Source organism: Sycon ciliatum, chromosome 9, assembly GCF_964019385.1.
Source record: "Sycon ciliatum chromosome 9, ocSycCili1.1, whole genome shotgun sequence".
In the NCBI taxonomy this organism is placed as follows: domain Eukaryota; kingdom Metazoa; phylum Porifera; class Calcarea; order Leucosolenida; family Sycettidae; genus Sycon; species Sycon ciliatum.
This window is the reverse complement of record NC_088651.1, coordinates 14,542,166-14,563,643: the sequence shown is the minus strand read 5'-3', so window position 1 is coordinate 14,563,643 and position 21,478 is coordinate 14,542,166. Positions and strand designations below refer to the sequence as shown.

The following is a 21,478-nucleotide window of genomic DNA, read 5'->3' as shown; positions in this document are numbered from 1 at the left end:
TATTCATTAGTGCAGGTAGAGATTACCGACTCCGCTCGGAAACCATAGCTGCTATCTTCTGAAGAGCTTGAGCTGGATGAGTATAAGCCGCACAAGAGTAAAAGCGTACCTGAACGTTTGTTACAAACATGTCTGTATATTTAAGTTAACACAGACATCTGCATATCACCGTTTGATTTCCACTATAAATAAATAGAAACAACAACCATACAACAACCGTTCATTTGACCATCGTGGCATAAGCCGTACTGACTTTTTGGAGTAAAGTATGTGTGTTCAAAGGTTGGACTTATACTCCGGAAAACAGGGTGCATGCACAGTCAAACTCAGATAAGGTGAACCCCCAACTGCCCATGGGCACCAGGAACGTGTTCATGCACTCGTACTGAGTATCAGATTTTGATCAGTCTTGTCCCAACAAACATGTGTGTCCGTATATGCACCCATGCTTCAGAAAATGTTCGTACTAAGCAACAGTGTCCTATTAAAGACAGTAGTACGGACTGTACGGTCTTAGGGAATTCAACTGCATCATAATAACCGGCGTGGTGTGAAAAATGCCGGTGTACACTGAGTGCAGAAACGATGAAGCAAATCTGTGGCAAGAGAGTTATTGGTACATGTACATGTACATGAGCCCCAGCAAGTGCTCGACACGGATAATCAGCATTTTAAACAAACAAATAAACGGGAAAAAGCGAGCTCCAGTGTAGGAGCAACCAACTTCCTTATAAAATTATCGCCGAGGTCGCCACCACTATTTCGAAATTTGCAAAAAAAACATTATATTTATGATCAGACTGCTGCTAGCTATCTACAGCGTGAAAATAATGGCGTACAGGAGAGACAAGGACAAGTAGAGGGAGAACATCGAGAATGTGGTAATAGACTGCGTGCCGCTGTGAGGATCGATTACAAGGAACGGTGGAGAAGTGAACGTCAGCAGAGGGTTGCCGGACAGCTGCCGTACGTCCGACGACGATGAATACCCCACGTCCGCATGCTGTCGTCGTTGTCGCCTCTGCTGACTATCACCGCAAGTTGGCTGACAAAGCTGCATGCAGAGGAAGCACACACATACACGCACACACGCACGCACGCACGCACACACACACACACACACACACACAAACACACACACACACAATATTATTTGAAGAAAACAGTTTATCTCATTTAGGACTGAACAAACAAAACTAAATATGGCCAGACTGTTCGCATCGAGGACGGACAACTCAAGACCACGGCGTCAGGACTACGCACGGAGGAATATTCGTATTCACACCCGTACTTAATGGGTATATACACCAGCATTCTTTTTTCGAAGCTTGAGCCTGTCGTACGGACAAAATAACACATTTAATTTTGTGAAGCATCAACACAATAATTGAATTACATAAAACGAATGATAATAGTCATGACTATACAGACCAGCATTGGAATTTTTCTCATTAATGTTGTCTGCTGATTACCTCGTACATGAAACTAGGAATAACAACGACATCTTCATCCCTTTCTTCTTGCTCTATATTCAGAGTCCAAAGAAACTATACTCTCAGAAACAGCGGACGCCGAGGTCAGAGGGAATGGGCGCCATCCACCACACATATGCAGTGTAGAGTAAAAACAGGATTTTCTGAAATCCAGTCCATTTCTTAGGCTTTTTAAAGCACTGATCTGTTCCTGCGGCTCACCTCTTGTCCAGCCCCAGCACCACAGATTCGCACGGTGCAATGTAGGTAGTAGATATTTTCCTCGCGATTCTGAAATGCAAACGCCACCAGTGACAACTGGAAGTACTTGGAGGACGTGTTGGTAGCTTCGTCGAATCGATAGCGAGTCGGAGCAAAGTTGACATTCTCCTTGCTTGCACAACTGCACGGGACAAGGCATTGCAAAGTGAGTGCAAAGGGAGAAGTAAGTTCAAGGCATCTTGCATGTTCATTTGCAGAAAGAAATTGGGTGGACACACCCATGTTTGAAGCACTACGCAGGACCAAACCAATTCCTACAATAATTTGGCAGTATACTACCATCGTCATGTAAATATGAAAATGATTGTTTATTCGTACCTGACGATGGCAATATTGCCGAAACGTTGTACGTAAAATTGGTTCAGGCCTTTGCAGTGCATTGGGAATGGGTGTGTTCAACCAACTACTTTCTAAAACTGTACGGAGTAAAAAAATAAATAAAAATAAATAAAAAAGTACAGCATGCCTTTTGCCGAAGACCCAAATGCATGTGCATTTATGAGTAATGCAGTGTGTCTGGGGTAGCCACGATCCATTGATCCTTTGTTGAGTAAGTTACATGTGAGCCGGCTATGGTCGTGTATAGCATGTGATCAGGAGACTATGGGACGTATGGGTGAGCAGCCACGTGACCTACATCACCAAGTAGCATACTCTAGAGTATAGGTTATATTATGGTAGTAGTAAAGGCTTGTGTGCATGCTCTCTTGTTCAGCCGAACAAACAACCCACACACAGATCATCCATGCTGTAACCTGTACCAAAAACCAGAACAGATACACTGCGTGCAACTGCAATATGCTGGCCTGGGACGGGATGCTGAACAAATCATTATCTAACGGGGCTGGCACAACATGGTTTCACCACAACTCTGTTAATCTTCGCATGAAGCATGCAGTTGCTACAGTACCGGATTCAAATCTACACGGACATTCTTAAAAATAAATGTACATGGGTAGTGTACACTACTGCCACCCACCCGTTAAAGACGGCGACAACTCGTGGATAATACTCTCGATCGCCATTAGAGATCCAACACTGCATTGGATGAAGGTAGAGATCGTCCTCGGTCTCCAGTGAGAACTCATACGTCACCGGGAGACCAACGGTGAAGGTGATGGGAGAAGTTTCGTTACGACCCACTGGGCGAGCCTGCAAAAACACACACACACACGCACACGCACACGCACGCACACACACACACACACACACACACACACACACATACACGTACACACACATTCGCAACAGGTTCACAATACACATTTGCCCATTTTTACTGTTTTTCCGTTCACTGATACATCAGCTTTTTATGCTATGAAGAGTGTAAAAAATGAACAAAATCCATGCATTGTGGCGTGTGTGTATGAAATGAACCAGTTACCCCTATAACAATATTACCCTTATAACAATATTTCTTGGTCTGACGCAAATATCGTTATAAGGGTAGGTCGACTGTACAAATTAAATCAACGGACGAAGTAAACTAGCTATATCAAATCTAATGATTGGTTGAAACATTTCACAACCGATCTGCAAGACGTGGCTGTAAAGTAGTCATCCTTGCTTTTCTATTTTTTTAGTACTATGGTCACATATCCAGCTCCAGAATAATAATGAGAGACAATGGTACTGAGACAAGAACAAACGTGACAACTACTGAGTAGGGGCTGCACTGAGACGCAGCAGTGATGGTGGGGCATTGATGGCTCTACCGACCTCAGGTCTCGGCATCAGGGCCAAAAACAAAAGATAGAACTGTACTGGTCAGCAAAATGAAAAGAAAGCAAGGCTTAACACCAGCGAGTGTGCGGGAGAAACTATGCTACAGTACAATGTAGGACTACAGTGATTGTGACTGAGAGGAGCATGATGGCGAGTCCATTGTCCCAGCCAGTTTTGTGTTGCGTAGATAGGGATGGACGATAGCAGCATCATTGCGAGTCGAGTGCCCAGAGCCAGTTTCCTACCCTGTATGGGAATCTGGCTATGGATCCAATCACACCTTTCTCCTTCAACTTGCTACAGCCTACACCCCACTCAGGACTGTCTCATGACAATGCATGTACGAATGCGGACTTCTGGATCCACTTGTGTCCAGTTTTGTGTGGGTCCATACACCGTGTGTTGGGTGGGTGCGTTCGCAGCAGGGTAATGCATGGGCCAGTCAGGGCTCTCCTAGCTGAGTTCCCTGGCCTGGGATACACAACTGGAAAAGTATAAGGTCATGGACTCATGGATCCAGCCTAGTCCAGAAGTTGTCATTTATTGACTTATGATGCAAAAAAGCGCTCTTTCGAGGACCACACCCAACTTTCCGTGTGTTGACTTTTGATGTCACTCTGTTCAAGTTCTATTGCACAGTAGACGTATGGGTATCATACTTCCCCCGTGTCAAGTACCCCCCCCCCCAGTTTCAGGTTTGAGCCCTAATTATTGTTTCAATATAGCTACAAGGAGGGAGATACAGGAAATGCTTACAGTACAATTATTAGTCGTCCATGTAATCCCTACCCCTTTTGTGTACGAGCTTTTTTTCTCTCCTTTTTTCTCTTCTTCCGTGGTTGGTCTGACCTTCTTCTCTATTCAATTGACTGTCTTGACATGCTACGAGATGCAGAAATAAATAGATAAGTAAAGTAGCTATATTAAAACTGCTGTCTCCAAAACGCTTGTTTAATTATTGTTTCAAAATAGTTATGTAGGTAGGATGTCACACTGGATTGAAAGTCGCACCCCCATCGTTACCGGTGAATTTTACGGTAAGGGTTGGTTCACATATCGCCGGTACGCGCCGGGAGTCACCGGCGGTGGGCTTCTTGCAACCTCTCCCGGCGCATTGCGATTGTGTGAACCAGTGCAGTCGTAACAAAATCATACGGTAAAATATCGTAAGGGACCGCCGGCAAAGTTGGACAGTGCCCAACTCTTGCGATCTGCCCCGGCGCCGATCCCGTACGATTTTGACCAAAAGTGGTTTGTGAACCGTTCGCGCCGGTGATCGCCGGCTGCCGGGAGCCAGACTTTGTCAAAATATCAAACCAATACTTGTCCTAAATTTTCCTAAATTGAAGCTAGAGAGGAGGTCCGTTCGCCATTCTTGTAGTCGCTTCAAGCTGGCAAATAAGTCAGCATACCAGCCCGTCCTTCTCGGATGATCTGCTTGACCATTGTGCAACTCATGAGACAAATACAATTGAAACAAATAAAAAATATGATGGATACATTGGCAAGTTCTCGTGACTTCACCAACGTTTGCAAGCATAATTTCGACACAATCGCTTACTAGACTGCAATAAAATGTGTAGAAGTATTTTCATGATCTCCAGTAAAAGGTAGCACCGAGTGGCCATCACCGAAAGACCTTGAACTACTGAAGAAACATAGAATTCAAGCTTCAATTGGCAAACCTGTCGTAGCATTTGGGCACATTCTGTACTACTTTGTAGTAGATTTGGTACTCGAACCGTATGCGCAACGGATCGGGAGCTGGCTCACCGCCGATGTCTTGCGGCGCCGATTTTGCTTATGTGAACCAACCCTAAAAAGGTGAGATTTTTTCGGAAGAATATCGTATACGATAAATATACGCAAACATGTTGAAAATATAAATACCGTTCCAGCCTTACTCAGGAATCATGGCTGCAGTGCAACACTGCAAAGTTCACTGTACCTGTAGTACTGGACTATGCACTTACATTTCTGACAAAGTAACTGCTGGCGGTGAACGATCCTCCACTTTCCAGTACAAACACGGATGAAGAGTAGACGTCAATTAAATATCCGTACGTGGAGACAAAGAGCACTGCATCTAGTGAACACTGCAGCGTGATGTGTCGGTAGTCGGATGGATCACTTTGAGCAAGACTGGTGTTACCAGACGACAGTGAACCCGCATAGATATTGTTCACGTACGTGATCTAAACGCGCGGGTACAGTGAGAGCAGAAAGAAAAAGATGAGCGTAATTCAGCGATTACAACTAATCTTGGAAGAGCAAGGATACAATAATGAAGGAAAAATGTCTGGATGTTCTGACCCTTGCCCAGAAAGGCACATAGTGCCCCGATATCCATTCACTTTGTTCTTTTCCGATCTTCAACTCCCTCAAACAATGAATATTAACTTCAGCTCCTTCAACCTTGTGAGTATTCAGACAAATGGTAGGCCAAACGTCGGTCTTGGGTACTTTTGGTACTGAAGTAGGAAAAAAGAAAAAAGAAAACTTGAAAAGCACTGGTGCTGGCCTGGTCCCTTTGGCACAGCCGTGTCCAAAAAAATCGCGGTTCGCATTATACCCTGCTGGACTGAGTTTCCTCATTCGTAGGAACTCCAACGCCCTCATGTATCAAAGGCGCACATGCAGCTCCTAAGGGCCCGGTCACACATGCACTCGAAAGTAGCGTATACGCTGAAGCGAGGTCGCAGGAGCGAAAAATGGCATGGCAACGGCGAAAAGCGGAACTTCCGCTTCAGCGGAAACTCCAATCCGCTTCCTCCAAAATTTTCGAAGCGAGACTGTCGCTTCTGCGGATTCGCTTCAGCGGAAAACACCACGGTCTGCTGTATATGGACTTGCTACGAGAAATTTGTATGCGTATGATGTCCATGCAACAAAAATGCGTGCAAGATAGTCATTGACCTCGTCTATTCTCCGTACCGTATGCACCACAGTCTCATTTTCCGCCAAAGTAGGAGCTGTGCCCTGTTTGTATGTGTGACCACACACACGTGGTTTCGCTGGAGCGACACCAGGCTCGCTGCCGCCGAACCTCGTCGCCGAAGCGAATCCCAGTGCATGTGTGACCGGGCCCTAAAGCGGTCCCAAGTCCTTACCTTATCAGACCGATGTCGGGCGTCCGTGACGATGATTCGATGTGTGCCACAGTCTGTGTAGCCAAAGTCAAAAACCCACTGCTCGTTCTCATCATCCGCCTTGGCTGCACAACGACATCTGAGTATGTGGCAATGGGAAAGAGTGAATAGACGATTCAGTAGAAGATGTTATCACTTCCTTAGTATTGACTCCCATAGATTTTTGATATACCTAAGCAGTCAAATATTCCTGCATATGTCACTCCTTAGGGCTACATTGACCGCTTATATTTGACTCTATTTTAGCGATTGAACACATGCTTTGGTTAGTCGTGATCAATCTAATAATAATTATTGACTTCGTACTTGGTCAGTATAGGAAATAGAAGACCTCGGCTTCGCCTCGGTCTTTTACTCGGCTTTTATGTCCTATATTGACCTCGTACTCAGTCAATATTAGATACATACAGTCAAACCTCGTTAGGACGAACTTCAAGGGGCTGAACAAATTTGTTTGTCTTATCGGGAGTTCTTCTTATCCAGATCTGACAAAAAATCGATATGCATATCATATGGATTGTATTTACGTGAAGGTGCATACTGTGGTAAATGGGAAGCATTTGTTCTCAGCATAAGCCAGAAACAGACAATGTGCTACAATTCGTGACTGTGCTTCCATATACTGTACAAACAAATACATTACGATAAACCATAGATTGAATATGAGTGATTACGAGTGTGCATGTGAAGCACAGCATCTCAACATCCATACTTTACAAAAAAGTTCACGGTTCGTGTGAGACTCGATCGGAGCCAGTGGAGGCCGAGTTTTCCGCATCCGCAGGAACGCCACTACCCTCTACGGCCGGATCAGCGCTCTTTGCTTCACAAAACACTTCACAACTCGATCAACGACGCGAACATGCAGGGTACGCTGAAGCTTGGCCTAGAAAGCACGCACGTCAGTGCGTCTACTACGATTCACTACGTAGCTACGTAGATCTATGTACATACAATCCATGTATTGTAATGGACCCGGCTATCGAAAAAAGAAAGAAAAAAAGACAGCCAGCGCACGCGCACGCACCCAAAGTTCGTACTACGCTCTGATTTTATTCAAATCACACTTGAAAATAGTTCGTCTTCGCGAAAGTTCAGGAGTTCGTCGTAAACGAATAATTTTGACTGGATATGATGCCTGGCCAACCATAGGATTGGCCCCAGTTCGTACTAATGGAAAGTTCGCCTTATCAGTGTTCGTCCTAACGAGGTTTGACTGTAGAAGAATATTTCCCTTTCATTCGATCTCCAAACAAAAAGAGACATAAAATAGTAGATTTCTCATATCCTTCTAAAGACTAGTTATTCACTAGTTCGTCATCACTTCTGAAATGTTTCCTTTGAAATTCCAAACCAGAGGGAGGGGTGTTTGTTTCTGTGTGTATGTGTGTGTGTATTTGTGTACGTGGGTGTAGGGGCTACAGGTGGATGAGAAGTGAAACCTTACCTGCTGGACAGTGGTCCATTGTGCGTTCCTGGCTGAGCACGTTGATCACCACGATAGGTCTGTATGAAGTTGGCATAGGCCTGTCCACCCTGATCACCATACAGACACGGTTGAGAGTACTTGCCAGGATGGGCGATCTTGTAGGAAAGGTTGTATTGCATGGACGAGCTCATACACTGTGTTTTGCCAGCATTCTTACCTGCAGTGAACACCAGATATTTACATCGTGCACACGCACATGATTATTTGGAAGAAGAAAAAAAACACGGCGGAAGTAATCATTTTGAAAATCACAAACCGGTTCAATTTCGTTACAACCTTAGAATCAAGAAAAAACGTTAATCTAAGGTGAAAGGTTCTAAATTAATGAGGATGACAACAACTTTCTTCGGTATATTCTCCGATAAATTATTTTAAAGCGTTCTGTTTTACTGCATTTTTAAAGCACATGTTCATTGGATCACATCAGGCAATAGCTTAGGATCCATCACAAGCCTAGGGTAGCATTGGGGTAATACCTCTCCTCTCCTCTAGTATGCACTTGTACAATATAGAGCTTGGCTGATCAATTTTCCTGGGGTAGCATTGGGGTAATACCTCTCCTCTCCTTTAGTATACACTTGTACAATATAGAGCTTGGCTGATCAGTTTTCCTGGCAATACAACACACTGATGACAACCATGGCAAGGTCAGGAAGACGGCCAATTTGATTCTCGTGAAGTGCCAGAGGGGAACTCACCAACTTTGCCTGCCGTTATCAGAACAGCTTGCACCTGATCATCATCTTCCGGAATTAACTCCTCCGCGCCTAGGTCAAGGAAAACACCAGGACACGCAGTGGGGCAAAAATGACACATTGTCACTGAAGATACTTCGAAGTACATGTACTGTCGTGGACATGGAAATCCGGTCGCACGTCGCACGTCTAGCGGCCCCACGGCGCTGGCCATTTTATATTTTATTTTTATTTTTACTAAAAAACACAGCCTTACTAATAATCAGGGGAAGAGGACAACTGAAATGATTCTGGACAACAAGACAAAGGGGAGTAGGGGCGATGTGCCGATGTGGTTGGCGAGGCTCATCCGACCGGAGGTCTCGGAATCATAGCCTACGGCATCGATAGGAATGCAGCTAGGGAGGGAGCCATGCAGCCGTGGATAAGCGTACCCACATGCATTTATCATGTTTATGCGTTGCATGCAGATCGCTGGTCACATGGGACGCAGCGTTCTGCACGCGCTGAGGGCGCCGGCCCCGGTCAATCGACTGGATTTCAATGTCCGCTACAGTACATGTAAGTCAGGACGGTATAGTACTACTACTAGCGTCATGCATGGGTGCGGGTAGATCTACTCGCATGCCACGCCAGATACACAGCGTTGCGGGTAGATATACTCGTATGCCACGCGCGATACACAGCGTTGCGGGTAGATATACTCGCATGCCACGCCAGATACACAGCGTTAGTAGAAGTCATCAAGTCGTGGAAAAACAGCGGATACAATTCAGAACAATGTCACCTTCCCTCACCTACGGTTCTGGCACAAACTGAAGCCAGCGTCTGCGTCATGCAGTTCGTGTCTCGCCACTTGCCGTAACCGATGTGGGACGTGGGCGATTGATACATCTCCACACAGCGCGGTGCGCTCAGACCGGGTGTGGGATGGCCAGCAAGCCAGTTGGAGTAGTCCACAAATGACTTGTCCACCCACTGATACGGCTCATCATCACTGCATGCAGCATAACAGATGCACAGTGTCTGAATAATAATTTTATGTTCCCTGATAAACACGCACCCACGCACGCTCCTCCCCCCCCCCCCTCCCCCTTCTGCACATACACAGCACACAGTACTTGCACAATCACGTCATGTTCTTGCTCATTGCCAAAAAGGTCACGTGGCCTTCCCCGGAACAGGGCAGAGACATTCAAAAGGAATCTAGGAAAGATGACTCAATTGGCTATTTTTGAACTGCCCAACGGCCGACACCCCCGAAATCCCCAAATGCTGGATAGACTTGGACGTAAACCCACTTCTGGGTTCGCCAGACCTCCGAAGCGGGTGGGGACAACGTGCAGAAAAAGGATTGATGGCATCAGGGTATCCGTCTTGGGATAAAGCCGCAGTAACCCCTGCCCCCAGTGGGGGTAATACTTGCTACTAGTGTGGGTGGCTAAATCAGAGTGGATCTTATATACGCTTCACTATCACCATTAATTACCCAAGAGTTAATCTAGCCAGAAGTAGACTAGTCCATGGTCAAAGGTATGTATCGTGACATCAAAATGAAAATATATGAACCCTGAAACGAACAAATGTGGCAGATACAACATTACACCTTAAAGCAACTGAGCCCGTTGGCAACATACCCAATAATATCTGGTTTTTAAAGCATACTAGTACCCACTAACCGAACTAGCTGGCATAAACACACACACACACACACACACACACACACGCACGCACACAGACTCACACCCACACCTACACATGCACACACATACACACACACACACACACATACACGTATGCACACACACACACACATATACACATGCACACACATACACATACACGTATGCACACACACAGTGACAGCCACCACACACACACGCATACGTACACGTGCACACAAACATACATACACACACACACAGACACACATACACACACACACGCACACATACTCACCACATACACATACACGTATGCACACACACACACACACACACACACACACACACACAAACACACACACACACAAACACACACACACACACACCAGCCCCCTGCCACCGACACCACCAGCACCAGTAACATCACCAGCACCAACACAATCAGCACCACCACCGCCACCACTGCCACCGCCACAACCACCACAGTGCAACGCTTCTTTTCGGTCTCATTGAGGAATGTGTTCATAATGTCCGAGCCACTCTTAGTATTGAAACACGTGTTATCGTGGCACGATACACCCGAATGCAAAAGGACATAATTATGGCCGTGACTTCGTACTGCATGCGTTCCATTCCACTCAAGTTTGACTGTACATACCCATGTGCCTGATTGACAGTGAAAATATCCTACTACTATTAAAGGGGAAGTATACCCTAAAATCAAATTTTCACCAGTTGTAGTCTTCGGGGTGCTGAGTCGAATGGTCTTGGTGCGAGGAAGCTGAGACGCTCCCTTCCTCCTTTATTCCCAAACGAACTCGCGCACTTCCACCGAAACTGGGTGACTGCGCCCTACTAGATGGGGATTTGTATGCAAAATGTCACTAAAAGCGCCATTTCGTTCTTATAAAAGCACGGATGACCGCGATTGGCCCATATGTTGTAGTCTTTTGGACGCTGAATCGACTGGTTTTGGTCCGAAAAGGCTGCGATGCAGCGTTCCTCCTTTATTCCCAATCGAACATGGTTGAACAAGCGGTCACGTGCTCCTGCGTACACCAGTCACCTGGTCACCGTGCCTGCAGGGTACAACTTACTAGCCTGTTTGACCTTTTTTGGGTGCAGTCGTGTCACTCGAGTTGAACTCGAGTTGAACCTTGGTGTGAAAGTTGTCGCCTGCTGGCGTGGTGACCAGGTGATTTGGGCACCCAGGAGCACGTGACCGCTTCTTCAACCATGTTCGATTGGGAATAAAGGAGGAACGCTGCATCGCAGCCTTTTCGGACCAAAACCAGTCGACTCAGCGTCCAAAAGACTACAACATATGGGCCAATCGCGGTCATCCGTGCTTTTATAAGAACGACATAGCACTTTTAGTGAGATTTTGCATACAAATCCCCATCCAGTAGGGCGCAGTCACCCAGTTTCGGTGGAAGTGCGCGGGTTCGATTGGGAAAAAAGAAGGGAGCGTCGCAGCTTCCTCGCACCAAGACCATTCGACTCAGCACCCAGAAGACTACAACTGGTGAAAATTTGATTTTAGGGTATACTTCCCCTTTAACTATCTAGTGTCTACATGTGCTGCACGACTCGTACCTCTTTATTTGCAGCCCCGTCCACAGCCACCGCGTACCGCCAAATGCCGCATTCAGAAACCTGAACACCACGTCCTTTTCCTTCTTCGAGTGCAAACTGAGCAGCTCAGATTTATCTCGGAGTCGGCAACTGGTGACGGCCGAGGGCTGATTCAGGGATGTGGTCTGGATTGTGTAGCATCTCCCTCTGTAGTAATACGTCGTTCTGGTAGGTCCACGGCACACTAGATAATCCAAAATGAAATTGAGCGGAAAACATCAAGTGGGTGAACGCCTACGCATTCATCAATGTAGACTCGCACACCCAGCCAAGTAGTGCACACGTATGGTCTGCAGTTTTCAATGGTTGTGGCAAAGGTAAAAACAATTAGAATGCAATCATCAACAGGCTTGTTCATGATTTGTAACAGCTACAGGCAGCACGGATCATAGTACTGTAATCAGTTTGTTTGTGGACTCGATGTCTCTGCCCTGCCGGGCACGTCTTGGAATAGAAAAGGGCTCCCGAGAACTCATAGAACCGCTCCTATATATTACGGGACAGGTCTACCGTTGTTCATACACGGGTGTTTGCAGTGCATGGTTGGCTATAAAAACCCTGCAATCGCCACGCAAAGTGGTCATTGGCTACCCCAGCCATGTATTGCTGGGAATAAAATAAGTAAATAAATAAATGAACTCTGGCCAGTCGTCCCCGTACGCAAAATGCGTACGCATTTGGATCTACCGTACAATTCCTCGTGTTTTGGGCGAATCTGAGCGGTAGGACGCTGTCGAATTGGGCCTGAATTTGCCCTGAACCAGCCGATATCGAAGTAAAATTAGGTGTTTTGAAAACCACACGGGAACACTGTGGCCATGTCTTCTTTCCTGCGTCGTTTGTTTGAAAATCGGAGTGTTTTTGAGCACGTAGTTTCGTCTTCGTTGTGGAATGGCCGTGCGTACATTCTCCTTGGAATTACCAAAGTCACATCCCCGTTTGTTGCATTGCTAGGAGTTTTGCCAGCAGCCACGATAGTTTTTATCCCTGCTTCCATACATCCTTTCATTAAACAGCCAAACGAAACTTTGTGGCGCGCCTTAGTTTTTTTGTGGCGCGGGGTCTCAAGTTTGTCACTTCGAGTTGTACACAACAGTAGGCTCCGGCGGATTATGCTCGCGAAATCATGGAATTATGCTTTCATGGATTCTCGCATTATGCTCGCAAAATCCACATATTATGCTTTGGCACGCAGGAATACGCATTCACTTTGTCGTACTTATGGAGCCTCAAAGTTTGGAAAATTGTGCGTTTTTCGTACATGAACTTGCAAGTGGCCATAATTCCCACAAAATACATGAGTATCCCATACCAAGGTGTCCATGCATGCTAGAGATCAACAAAGAAAAGAGAAAACATTGCATCTTCTATTCACTACAACTTCTTTTGTAAAAAGATTTTTCATTGCTAAATTTTGTTTGAGTTACCTTTCAAAATTATCATGTTCAACTGACTGTCTTCGCAATCGTCATACTCGTCCAACCGATGTGAACCTCACCCTGCGAATAATCAGCTCATCTCTCTCGTAGCTCCACCTCTCCTTCCATCATCATCGAACATCAACAATACCTCACTTGATATTTTTTAATTATTAGAGAAATATCCATAGCCTGCACAGCCACGGCTGCTAAAATCCCGAGCCGGTCACGACTTCGTATCATGAATAATGTACATGTACGCAGAGTCCGTTTGCGGACTAGCCATCACTATCTCGTCCACCTCGGGATACCTCATAAAACCCTGCTTTTCACTGAAAACTATATCTGCATGACCTCCAAACCCTTTACCAAACAGATCACTAGCGCTGATCAGGTGCATTGTATACAATTCTGTAGCCTACATACTAGAACTGTGGTACAATCATGTGGTTATGCTCCTACCTCCGAAAGGATGCCAAATTATGCTCAACAACAACCACAACCACAACAACAACAACAACAACAACAACAACAACAACAACAACAACAACAACAACAACAACAACAACAACAACAACAACAACAACAACAACAACAACAACAACAACAACAACAACAACAACAACAACAACAACAACAATAACGACAACAACAACAGCAAAAACAACTCTCATATTGGCCACAGGCCATCGTGAGAATAAAAGATTTCAAACAACAACGACAACTACAACGACAACGACAACGACAACGACAACAACAACAACAACAACAATAACAACAACAACAGACCAGAGCTGACAGACAGGACTTTGGTGGTGGTGTTGCCTTGTACACAGCGGAACGTTTCAACACAAGGGTACTGACAATACCAATGACAGCAGCAGAATGTATATGGACGAGAATTTCCACCGATAACCTCTCCCTCGTTGTTGCAAACATTTACCGACCACCCCGTAGCGATGGCACCCTCTTCTGTGCGGAACTGGAAAGAAGCATTAAAACCGCTAGAGCCGAAGGTGACGACCTCCTACTACTTGGAGACTTCGATGCCAAGAACAGTGCGTGGCTCACCACAGACAGAACAGATCGCCTTGGGGACGACATACAAACTCTTCTACACACATACGGCCTCACACAACATGTCAGATTCCCTACTTACATCCACCGACAAACACCTCTCTCATGTCTAGACCTTGTTATCTCCTCACTCCACAGCAATAATGTTCACATCCAATCACTTCCACCGTTTGGCGCATCCGATCACACTACTATCAGTGGCCACATCAGTAATCAACTGCCCCCCTAAATAAAAACTCTCCTCCACGATCCAGAAGCACCACATTCTGGTCATGGACAGACAGCACTATCCACCTTCTTCGAGAAGCCCTTTCACGCACAAATCTCAACCCCCATCCAAACCAACACGACCCATGCCCAGTTGACACCTTCCGCTGATCCTGGCGCAACAAAGTCCTGAGCATCGCTCAAGAACACTGCCAAGTTACTCGCACTCACCCCCCTTGGGACAGGAAGAACGTGCCAGCACGACCATGGATATCCAAGGGCCTCTTGAAAGAGATCAAGGATAAGCACAGAAAACACAGAATATACCTTCACTCACGCTCGCCCGACGACTGGAACACGTTCACTGCCCAAAGAAACCGTGTCACCACCCTCCTGCGTCGTGCAAAATCGGATTTCGTAAACAACTCAACAGCCTCCTCTACTTCCCTACACCGCCTCATGAAGCACCTAACTACAGCTACAAAACAACGCATACCCGAACTCGTCAGCCAAGCAACTCTTGCAACGACACCAGCACAAAAAGCCGCTGCCCTCAACGAATTCTTCATTTCACAGAGCAAGCTGTCCGTGGCCAATGCGGATGAGCAAACCCCAGCCATCAACACCACCCCTGACAACCTCAGTCCCCTTCAAGAAATCTCGACTTCCCAAGCTGAGGTCGAAAAACTCCTCCGCGGAGTTGATACCAACAAAAGCCCCGGGTTCGACTCTATTCCAAACCGCCTACTCAAAGAAGCGGCTAAGGAACTTGCACCGTCGTTATCGTCCCTCTTTAACATATCGTTCCAAACCGGAGAAATCCCACAGGAGTGGAAAGATGCCACCATTACTCCAGTACCCAAGCCTGGTGACCCTACCCAACCCACAAACTACAGACCAATCTCTCTCTTGAGCACTACATCAAAAATCCAAGAAACAATTGCACATCAACTCCTCTAGAAGCACATCATACCCCACCTACCCAACCAGCAGTCCGGATTCCGTGAGAAAGACGGCACTGAGCAGCAGCTTGCCCGTCTCGTCCATACCCTCTCCACTGCGAGAGACGACGGGAAACACGTCAGTGCCTGCTTTTTTGATCTAAGCAAGGCCTTCGATCGTGTGTGGCATGCAGGCCTTCTAGCAAAACTCTCCCACTATGGTGTCCAGGGCAACGCCCTGGAGTGGTTCCGACGGTACCTGTTGGGGCGTCGGCAGAGGGTCCAGGTGGATGGCGACCTATCGCCTTTCCTCAAGATCCCTGCCGGCGTCCCTCAGGGATCTGTTCTTGGGCCGCTTCTATTCCTCGTCTACACCATAGACCTTCCACATGCATGTGAGAATCCCGGTACCACCTGTAGCCAATTTGCAGATGACACCGCTCTGATTTCCATAGCGAGAACTCTTCAAGACTGCACCCGAAACCTACAACAGAGTGTCACAGCAGCTGGAGACTGGCTTCAAAGATGGCACCTGCTGGTTAACACAAAGAAAACAGTCATCCTCCTGTTCTACCACAATAACCACCCCCTGAACAGCTACCCCAGATCACCCTCAGGAATAGTCCGCTTACCGTAGCACAAAAACACAAACACCTCGGAATAATCTTTCAGCATTACCTCCGTTGGACGGAGCATGTTGAATACATAGTTAAAAAATCACTCAAGTCTTTCAATATTCTTTTTAGACTAAGGTCTACACTCACCAGTGATTCTTTATCTCACATCTATCAGACATACATACTACCTATATTCTCATATGCGAGCAATGCTCTCACACCGTTGTCGCACACTTCCCTTGACAGGCTAGAACGACTCCAGCGGAAAGCCGCCAGAATATGTCTCCGCCTTCCCCTTTACACACACTTAGAACACTCCCACCTTTTGCATCGCATCAAATGGCCAACATTATTTTCACTCTTTAAAGTTAAACATATACTCTTCGCGCATTCTCTGCGCCATAATTATGCCCCACCACATATACTCTCACTGCATACTGCTAGCAACGTGCAACCTTCATAATAATTTACGTCGTTCTCGTACTTGGCACTTGCCAACTCCGCGGACTGACCGCTGTCTCCATTCTCCCCTGTACAAGGCCCTTCATTACTTTAATTGCTTGCCCGCCCAGCTTCGGGAAATCCCTTCTCGTACTCCATTCAAATCCGAGATATCCCTGCTGTTGCACAACTCTGTATGCTCGTGTAGCGACCACCCCTGCCCGTACACTTAAGTAGTCATTAACCCCTACGCCCTGCCCACCCAATTCTTCCTCACTCTTTCTCCTTTCTTACACTATTATCTCTTATCGGCCACTGGCTATCGTGAGAATAAAGATTTGAAACAACAATAACAACAACACTCGTATTGGCGATGGCACTGCCATCGTGAGAATCCAGGCATTCTACTTCCGCAACTCCGAGTTGATTACATGGTGACTTGAACTTGTCCCCCTGCAAATAGTCGGACGTACAACTGCTCGTCCTGATAGTGCACACCACTCATTGTGAGGCAAAAATGTTCAACCCCCCCCGGGTTGTATACTCAAACCCCCGGGTTGTATAATGGGGAGGTTTAGTCCCACGTAATCCGTGGGTACTTTACGCGTGTGTACCACGTGATACTCAATGACCCACGTACAGACGTCTAGACGTTTTCTGAGTCACGACCTACCGTGCATGGAGGCTCAACCACGTTCCGCCAGAACGTGGGTGAAAATCAGAATGGAGCGCAGTTTGCGAGCTGTGAGGGTGCTCAGCTGAAGAAATTTGCGAAGCACGAAATCAAAATATTCGATGAGCTTCTAAGGCCCTGGTAGCTTCGTCTTTGACCAGGTTTGGGCCTTTTGCTTCATGCTTTTGTTTGTTCCGTGTGACTAAACACAACATTGCAACGTGGGTGCCCTTCATCCACTTTACGTGTATCACCCACGTAGATCTACGCGTTTCCGTTACGTAGGAACTAAACCTCCCTACTCACACGTGCAGACCTGTAATTCCACTGTCGACTTGGCTTGAATATAATCGTGAACTTCAATGTTCCACATTGCAGGCATAGTTTCTCACTTTTGTCGTCACACATACTATAAGCGAAAAAGTAATTTCGAGACATCGTGTAGCTTCACTCGTAGAAGATAATTGGGTGGATACACCGGCCCTTCCCAGAGCCTGCACATCACCGAAGCAAACCTTCCGTGCCCCGTTTCGGCTATATGGCCACCACCGTCATACTAGTACGTGTACTGTCTACTACAGTACGCACAATCCCTATAGGCAGCAACTACTGTACGCGATTGTGGGGTGCATACGGAAGCTAAGTCTCAGACAATGTTTGCGCTAAACAAATTCAAGTACAATCTAAAGGAAAACCAACACCATGCCAAAGCTAACTGCCAGAGTTCGTTGCTCACCGGATGGCTTCTTGCAGAGGAGGGCCAGTCTGGTGCTGCAGTCCCGGACGTACCACAGGGATTTGCGGGTGCTGAGCGTGAAGCGAACATCCACGCAGTCGCCGCTAGCCTTTCCAAGACTTGGCTCACCCGGAGCCCAGTTCGTATAGCGCACAGGGAGGCCGTCATCGGTTGTGAAGTTGCCATTTCGGAACTGGAATCCCGTGTAGTACACAATATTTGCACTGTGAGAAATCAGATACTCGTGAACATTGTTCACCTCATTCTCATCGCGATAGGTAATTAGATGTGCCCCGCGGGCAAGACAGTAGGTTGATGCCAATTCCTTGGTGTAGCTGGCGGGTTTATAGAGATGATAGCAGTGACGTCGATAGTAGTACCAGCCACTTGGGCAGTTTTCTGCATGTTTGCGTGTGTATGATTGTGTGTGTGTGTGTGTGTGTGTGAGAGAGACAGAAAGAAATGAAAGAGTGAGAGAGAGAGAGAATGAGAGAGAGAGAGAGAGAGAGAGAGAGAGAGAGAGAGAGAGAGAGAGAGAGAGAGAGAGAGAGAGAGAGAGAGAGAGAGAGAGAGAGAGAGAGAGAGAGAGAGAGAGAGAGAGAGAGAGAGAGAGAGAGAGAGAGAGAGACAGAGAGAGAGAGAGAGAGGCAGAGACAGAGGGAGAGAAAGACACAGAGGCGGAGATAGAGACAGTGAGACGGAGACAGAGGGAGACAGTGAGAGAGAAAGGGAGAGAGAGAGAGAGAGAGAGAGAGAGAGAGAGAGAGAGAGAGAGAGAGAGAGAGAGAGAGAGAGAGAGAGAGAGAGACAGAGAGAGAGAGACAGAGAGAGACAGAGACAGAGAAAGAGAGAGGGAAAGAAAGAGAGAGTAAGAGAGAGACAGAGGGAGAGAAAGACAGAGAGACGGAGACAGAGAGCGAGAGAGAAAGAGAGAGGGAGACAGTGAGAGACAGAGAAAGACAAAGTGAGAGAGACAGACAGAACACTAGAATCCCATTGTTTGACGGCAACACTATCACAAGTTCTGAAATAATCAGTCAGCACGTTAAGTACAGTTTACTCCAGATTCTTACCTTTCTGCGCAGACGCAGCGGCAAGGAGGAAACCGAAGGCCAAAACGCGGAGGGCGGCACCCTATAATTATTATTTTAACACGCAAAGAAAGAACAACAAAAAAGACGTGAAGGCAGGTGCAAGTAAACGCAGACACTGGGAGAGATATAGTTGGTTCGTTGGTTGGTTGGGCGGTTTATTTTAATTCGCACAATACACGGGAACTAGGCCCAATGATATAAAGGCGAGAGGATGTAGTAGGCCTAAGAACGCGGTCACGATGCTCCAACTCACCTCCATTCCTCTTGAGAAAAACGTCGAAACCTCCTGCCAAAAACACAACAACTGTTCATCACAGCAGATTAGTCCATTCCTTTTGATGCCTAGTGGCCCGTGAAGTTAGAGTACTTCCTTGGACCTCCTTCGAAACGTGTACAATAAAAGGTAGCAGTCGATTGCCCGAGGATGAAGCTCCGAGTTGCGACAAATTGGCGCGAGCTCAGTGGTAGGGGGAGAGAAAGCAAATGCACGTATCGCGAACTACATGACATTCTACGGCGCTAGTTGATGAAATCCGATCTATGGAGTATTGAGTCAAGTTTGCGCCCAGCACAAGTAAGTTCACCATTCCGGTGTAAGATCGCCCGTGTGCGTGTGTGCCCGTGTGCGTGTGTGCCCGTGTGCGTGTGTGCCCGTGTGCGTGTGGATTCTGTCGCAGACAGAGTACATGTGTACGTACACTGAGAGAGCAGAGCTGCACTGCGTAGATTTACTAGTACAAAAAAAAACTCGGTGAAATGCTGCTCCTAGCCTCTGCTAGACGCTTGTGATGTGAACTACTGTTTACCGTAATCTATTGCGTGTAGATCTACCAGGGACGGGGTGTACCGGTGCGAGAAATAGACGTGTGAATAGGACTTCCTGTGTTGTGCGGCTTCAGCCCTTGTCTAGAGCGAGAACGTGCATTCAGTCGCTTTAAATAGTAGACAGCACTTGTAGTTGTACATGTACTTGAGCTCAGAGCTCCAACTCTCCCCTGAACAATCAGTCATGTACATGTACATGACTGTACATCATTGTTATAAAACCCAATACATGTACTACTGTAGCGGACATGGAAATCCAGTCGATTGACCGGGGCCGGCGCCCTCAGCGCGTACAGAACGCTGCGTGCAGTGCACCTGGTGATCCGATGGGACCAGTGCGCTGCAGCGTAGATTCTATACCCACGGCTGCATGGCCAGCGCCCTAGCCCGGCCTAGGGCCGCTAGACCGGATTTCCATGTCCAATACTACAATACTACTACTAGTATAAGAAAAAGACGTGGATGGTGGTAGTAAGGTCACTGTTTCCGAATACAGTGTCCTCCACCTTGTTTCATGCTATCAAACTAACAACATGTACATGTATGTATGCACTGCATTTAACTTGGACGCACACTGACACACACACACACAAATGCGCGCACGCAAACACACACACACACACACTAACACCTACACCTGCCCAATGGCACTTGACGGATTATGCTCGGTAAATTGCTGAATTACGCTTTGAATTATGCACAAATTATGCCAGTTGTTATGCTACATTATGCTGGAATTATGCCAATGATGGTGCTATAATTATTGTACCCTGGCACTCCTATTACATTTTTCAACTCTACAACGACTCTGGCACCACGACAGCATGGCTTATAGGGGTGACATTCACCAGGTTATTTCCTGTAATATGCCTGGAGCATTAATCTTCAGCCTGCATCGTAAGGTTATGCCGACCGTCTGATCTCAGAGTTCCTTTTTTGCCAGGGCATAATTGTTGTACAAAATCCGAAGATTATGCCAGAAATTATGCAAGCATAATCCGCCAAGGGCTACTGCTGAACGCTGAAGTGATGATAAAAAAGAATAGATTATCGTGTCCACTCACGAAGGCAACTCACGATGGCCGCTAACACCCGGTAAACCCTCAACGAAGTGATGATATCGAGCAAGCTATACATGTATGTACCTGTATGTTAAACATAGCAACTTGTGCTGGGATTACACCACTCAACAGCAGGCTTAGGGCTCAGGGCTGTGAACTCAGAGATCCTAACTCTCCCCTATCAAATCAGAAAAGTACACCTCATTGTTACGTATGTACGTAATAAGCAAGCCGAGCTACCAGCAAGGGTGGCACCACAGACATTAAGATGATTCAT

At 46.7% G+C, this 21,478-nt stretch overlaps 1 protein-coding gene across 1 annotated transcript; it reads right to left on the bottom strand.

Annotated features, from left to right (window-relative positions):
* Positions 1-546: 546 nt before the first annotated feature.
* Positions 547-19,797, bottom strand: LOC135825387 (uncharacterized). The gene is made up of 12 exons (XM_065338123.1): positions 19,569-19,797; positions 19,295-19,355; positions 18,222-18,620; positions 12,073-12,295; positions 9,610-9,809; positions 8,816-8,884; positions 8,076-8,274; positions 6,590-6,707; positions 5,453-5,674; positions 2,734-2,906; positions 1,695-1,875; positions 547-1,054 (listed from the first exon to the last, which is right to left on the bottom strand). Exons 1-12 carry the CDS (start codon positions 19,572-19,574, stop codon positions 815-817), a joined length of 2,091 nt encoding a protein of 696 aa, XP_065194195.1. The 5' UTR covers positions 19,575-19,797; the 3' UTR covers positions 547-814.
* Positions 19,798-21,478: the final 1,681 nt, after the last annotated feature.

Excerpts from the sequence above, each read along its gene's own strand:
- LOC135825387 (XM_065338123.1), bottom strand. Across the intron at positions 12,296-18,221 it reads CCTCTGCAAGAAGCCATCCG|TGTGCCGTGGACCTACCAGA; the intron begins GTGAGCAACGAA and ends TGGATTATCTAG. Across the intron at positions 8,885-9,609 it reads AGTTTGTGCCAGAACCGTAG|GCGCGGAGGAGTTAATTCCG; the intron begins GTGAGGGAAGGT and ends TCCTTGACCTAG.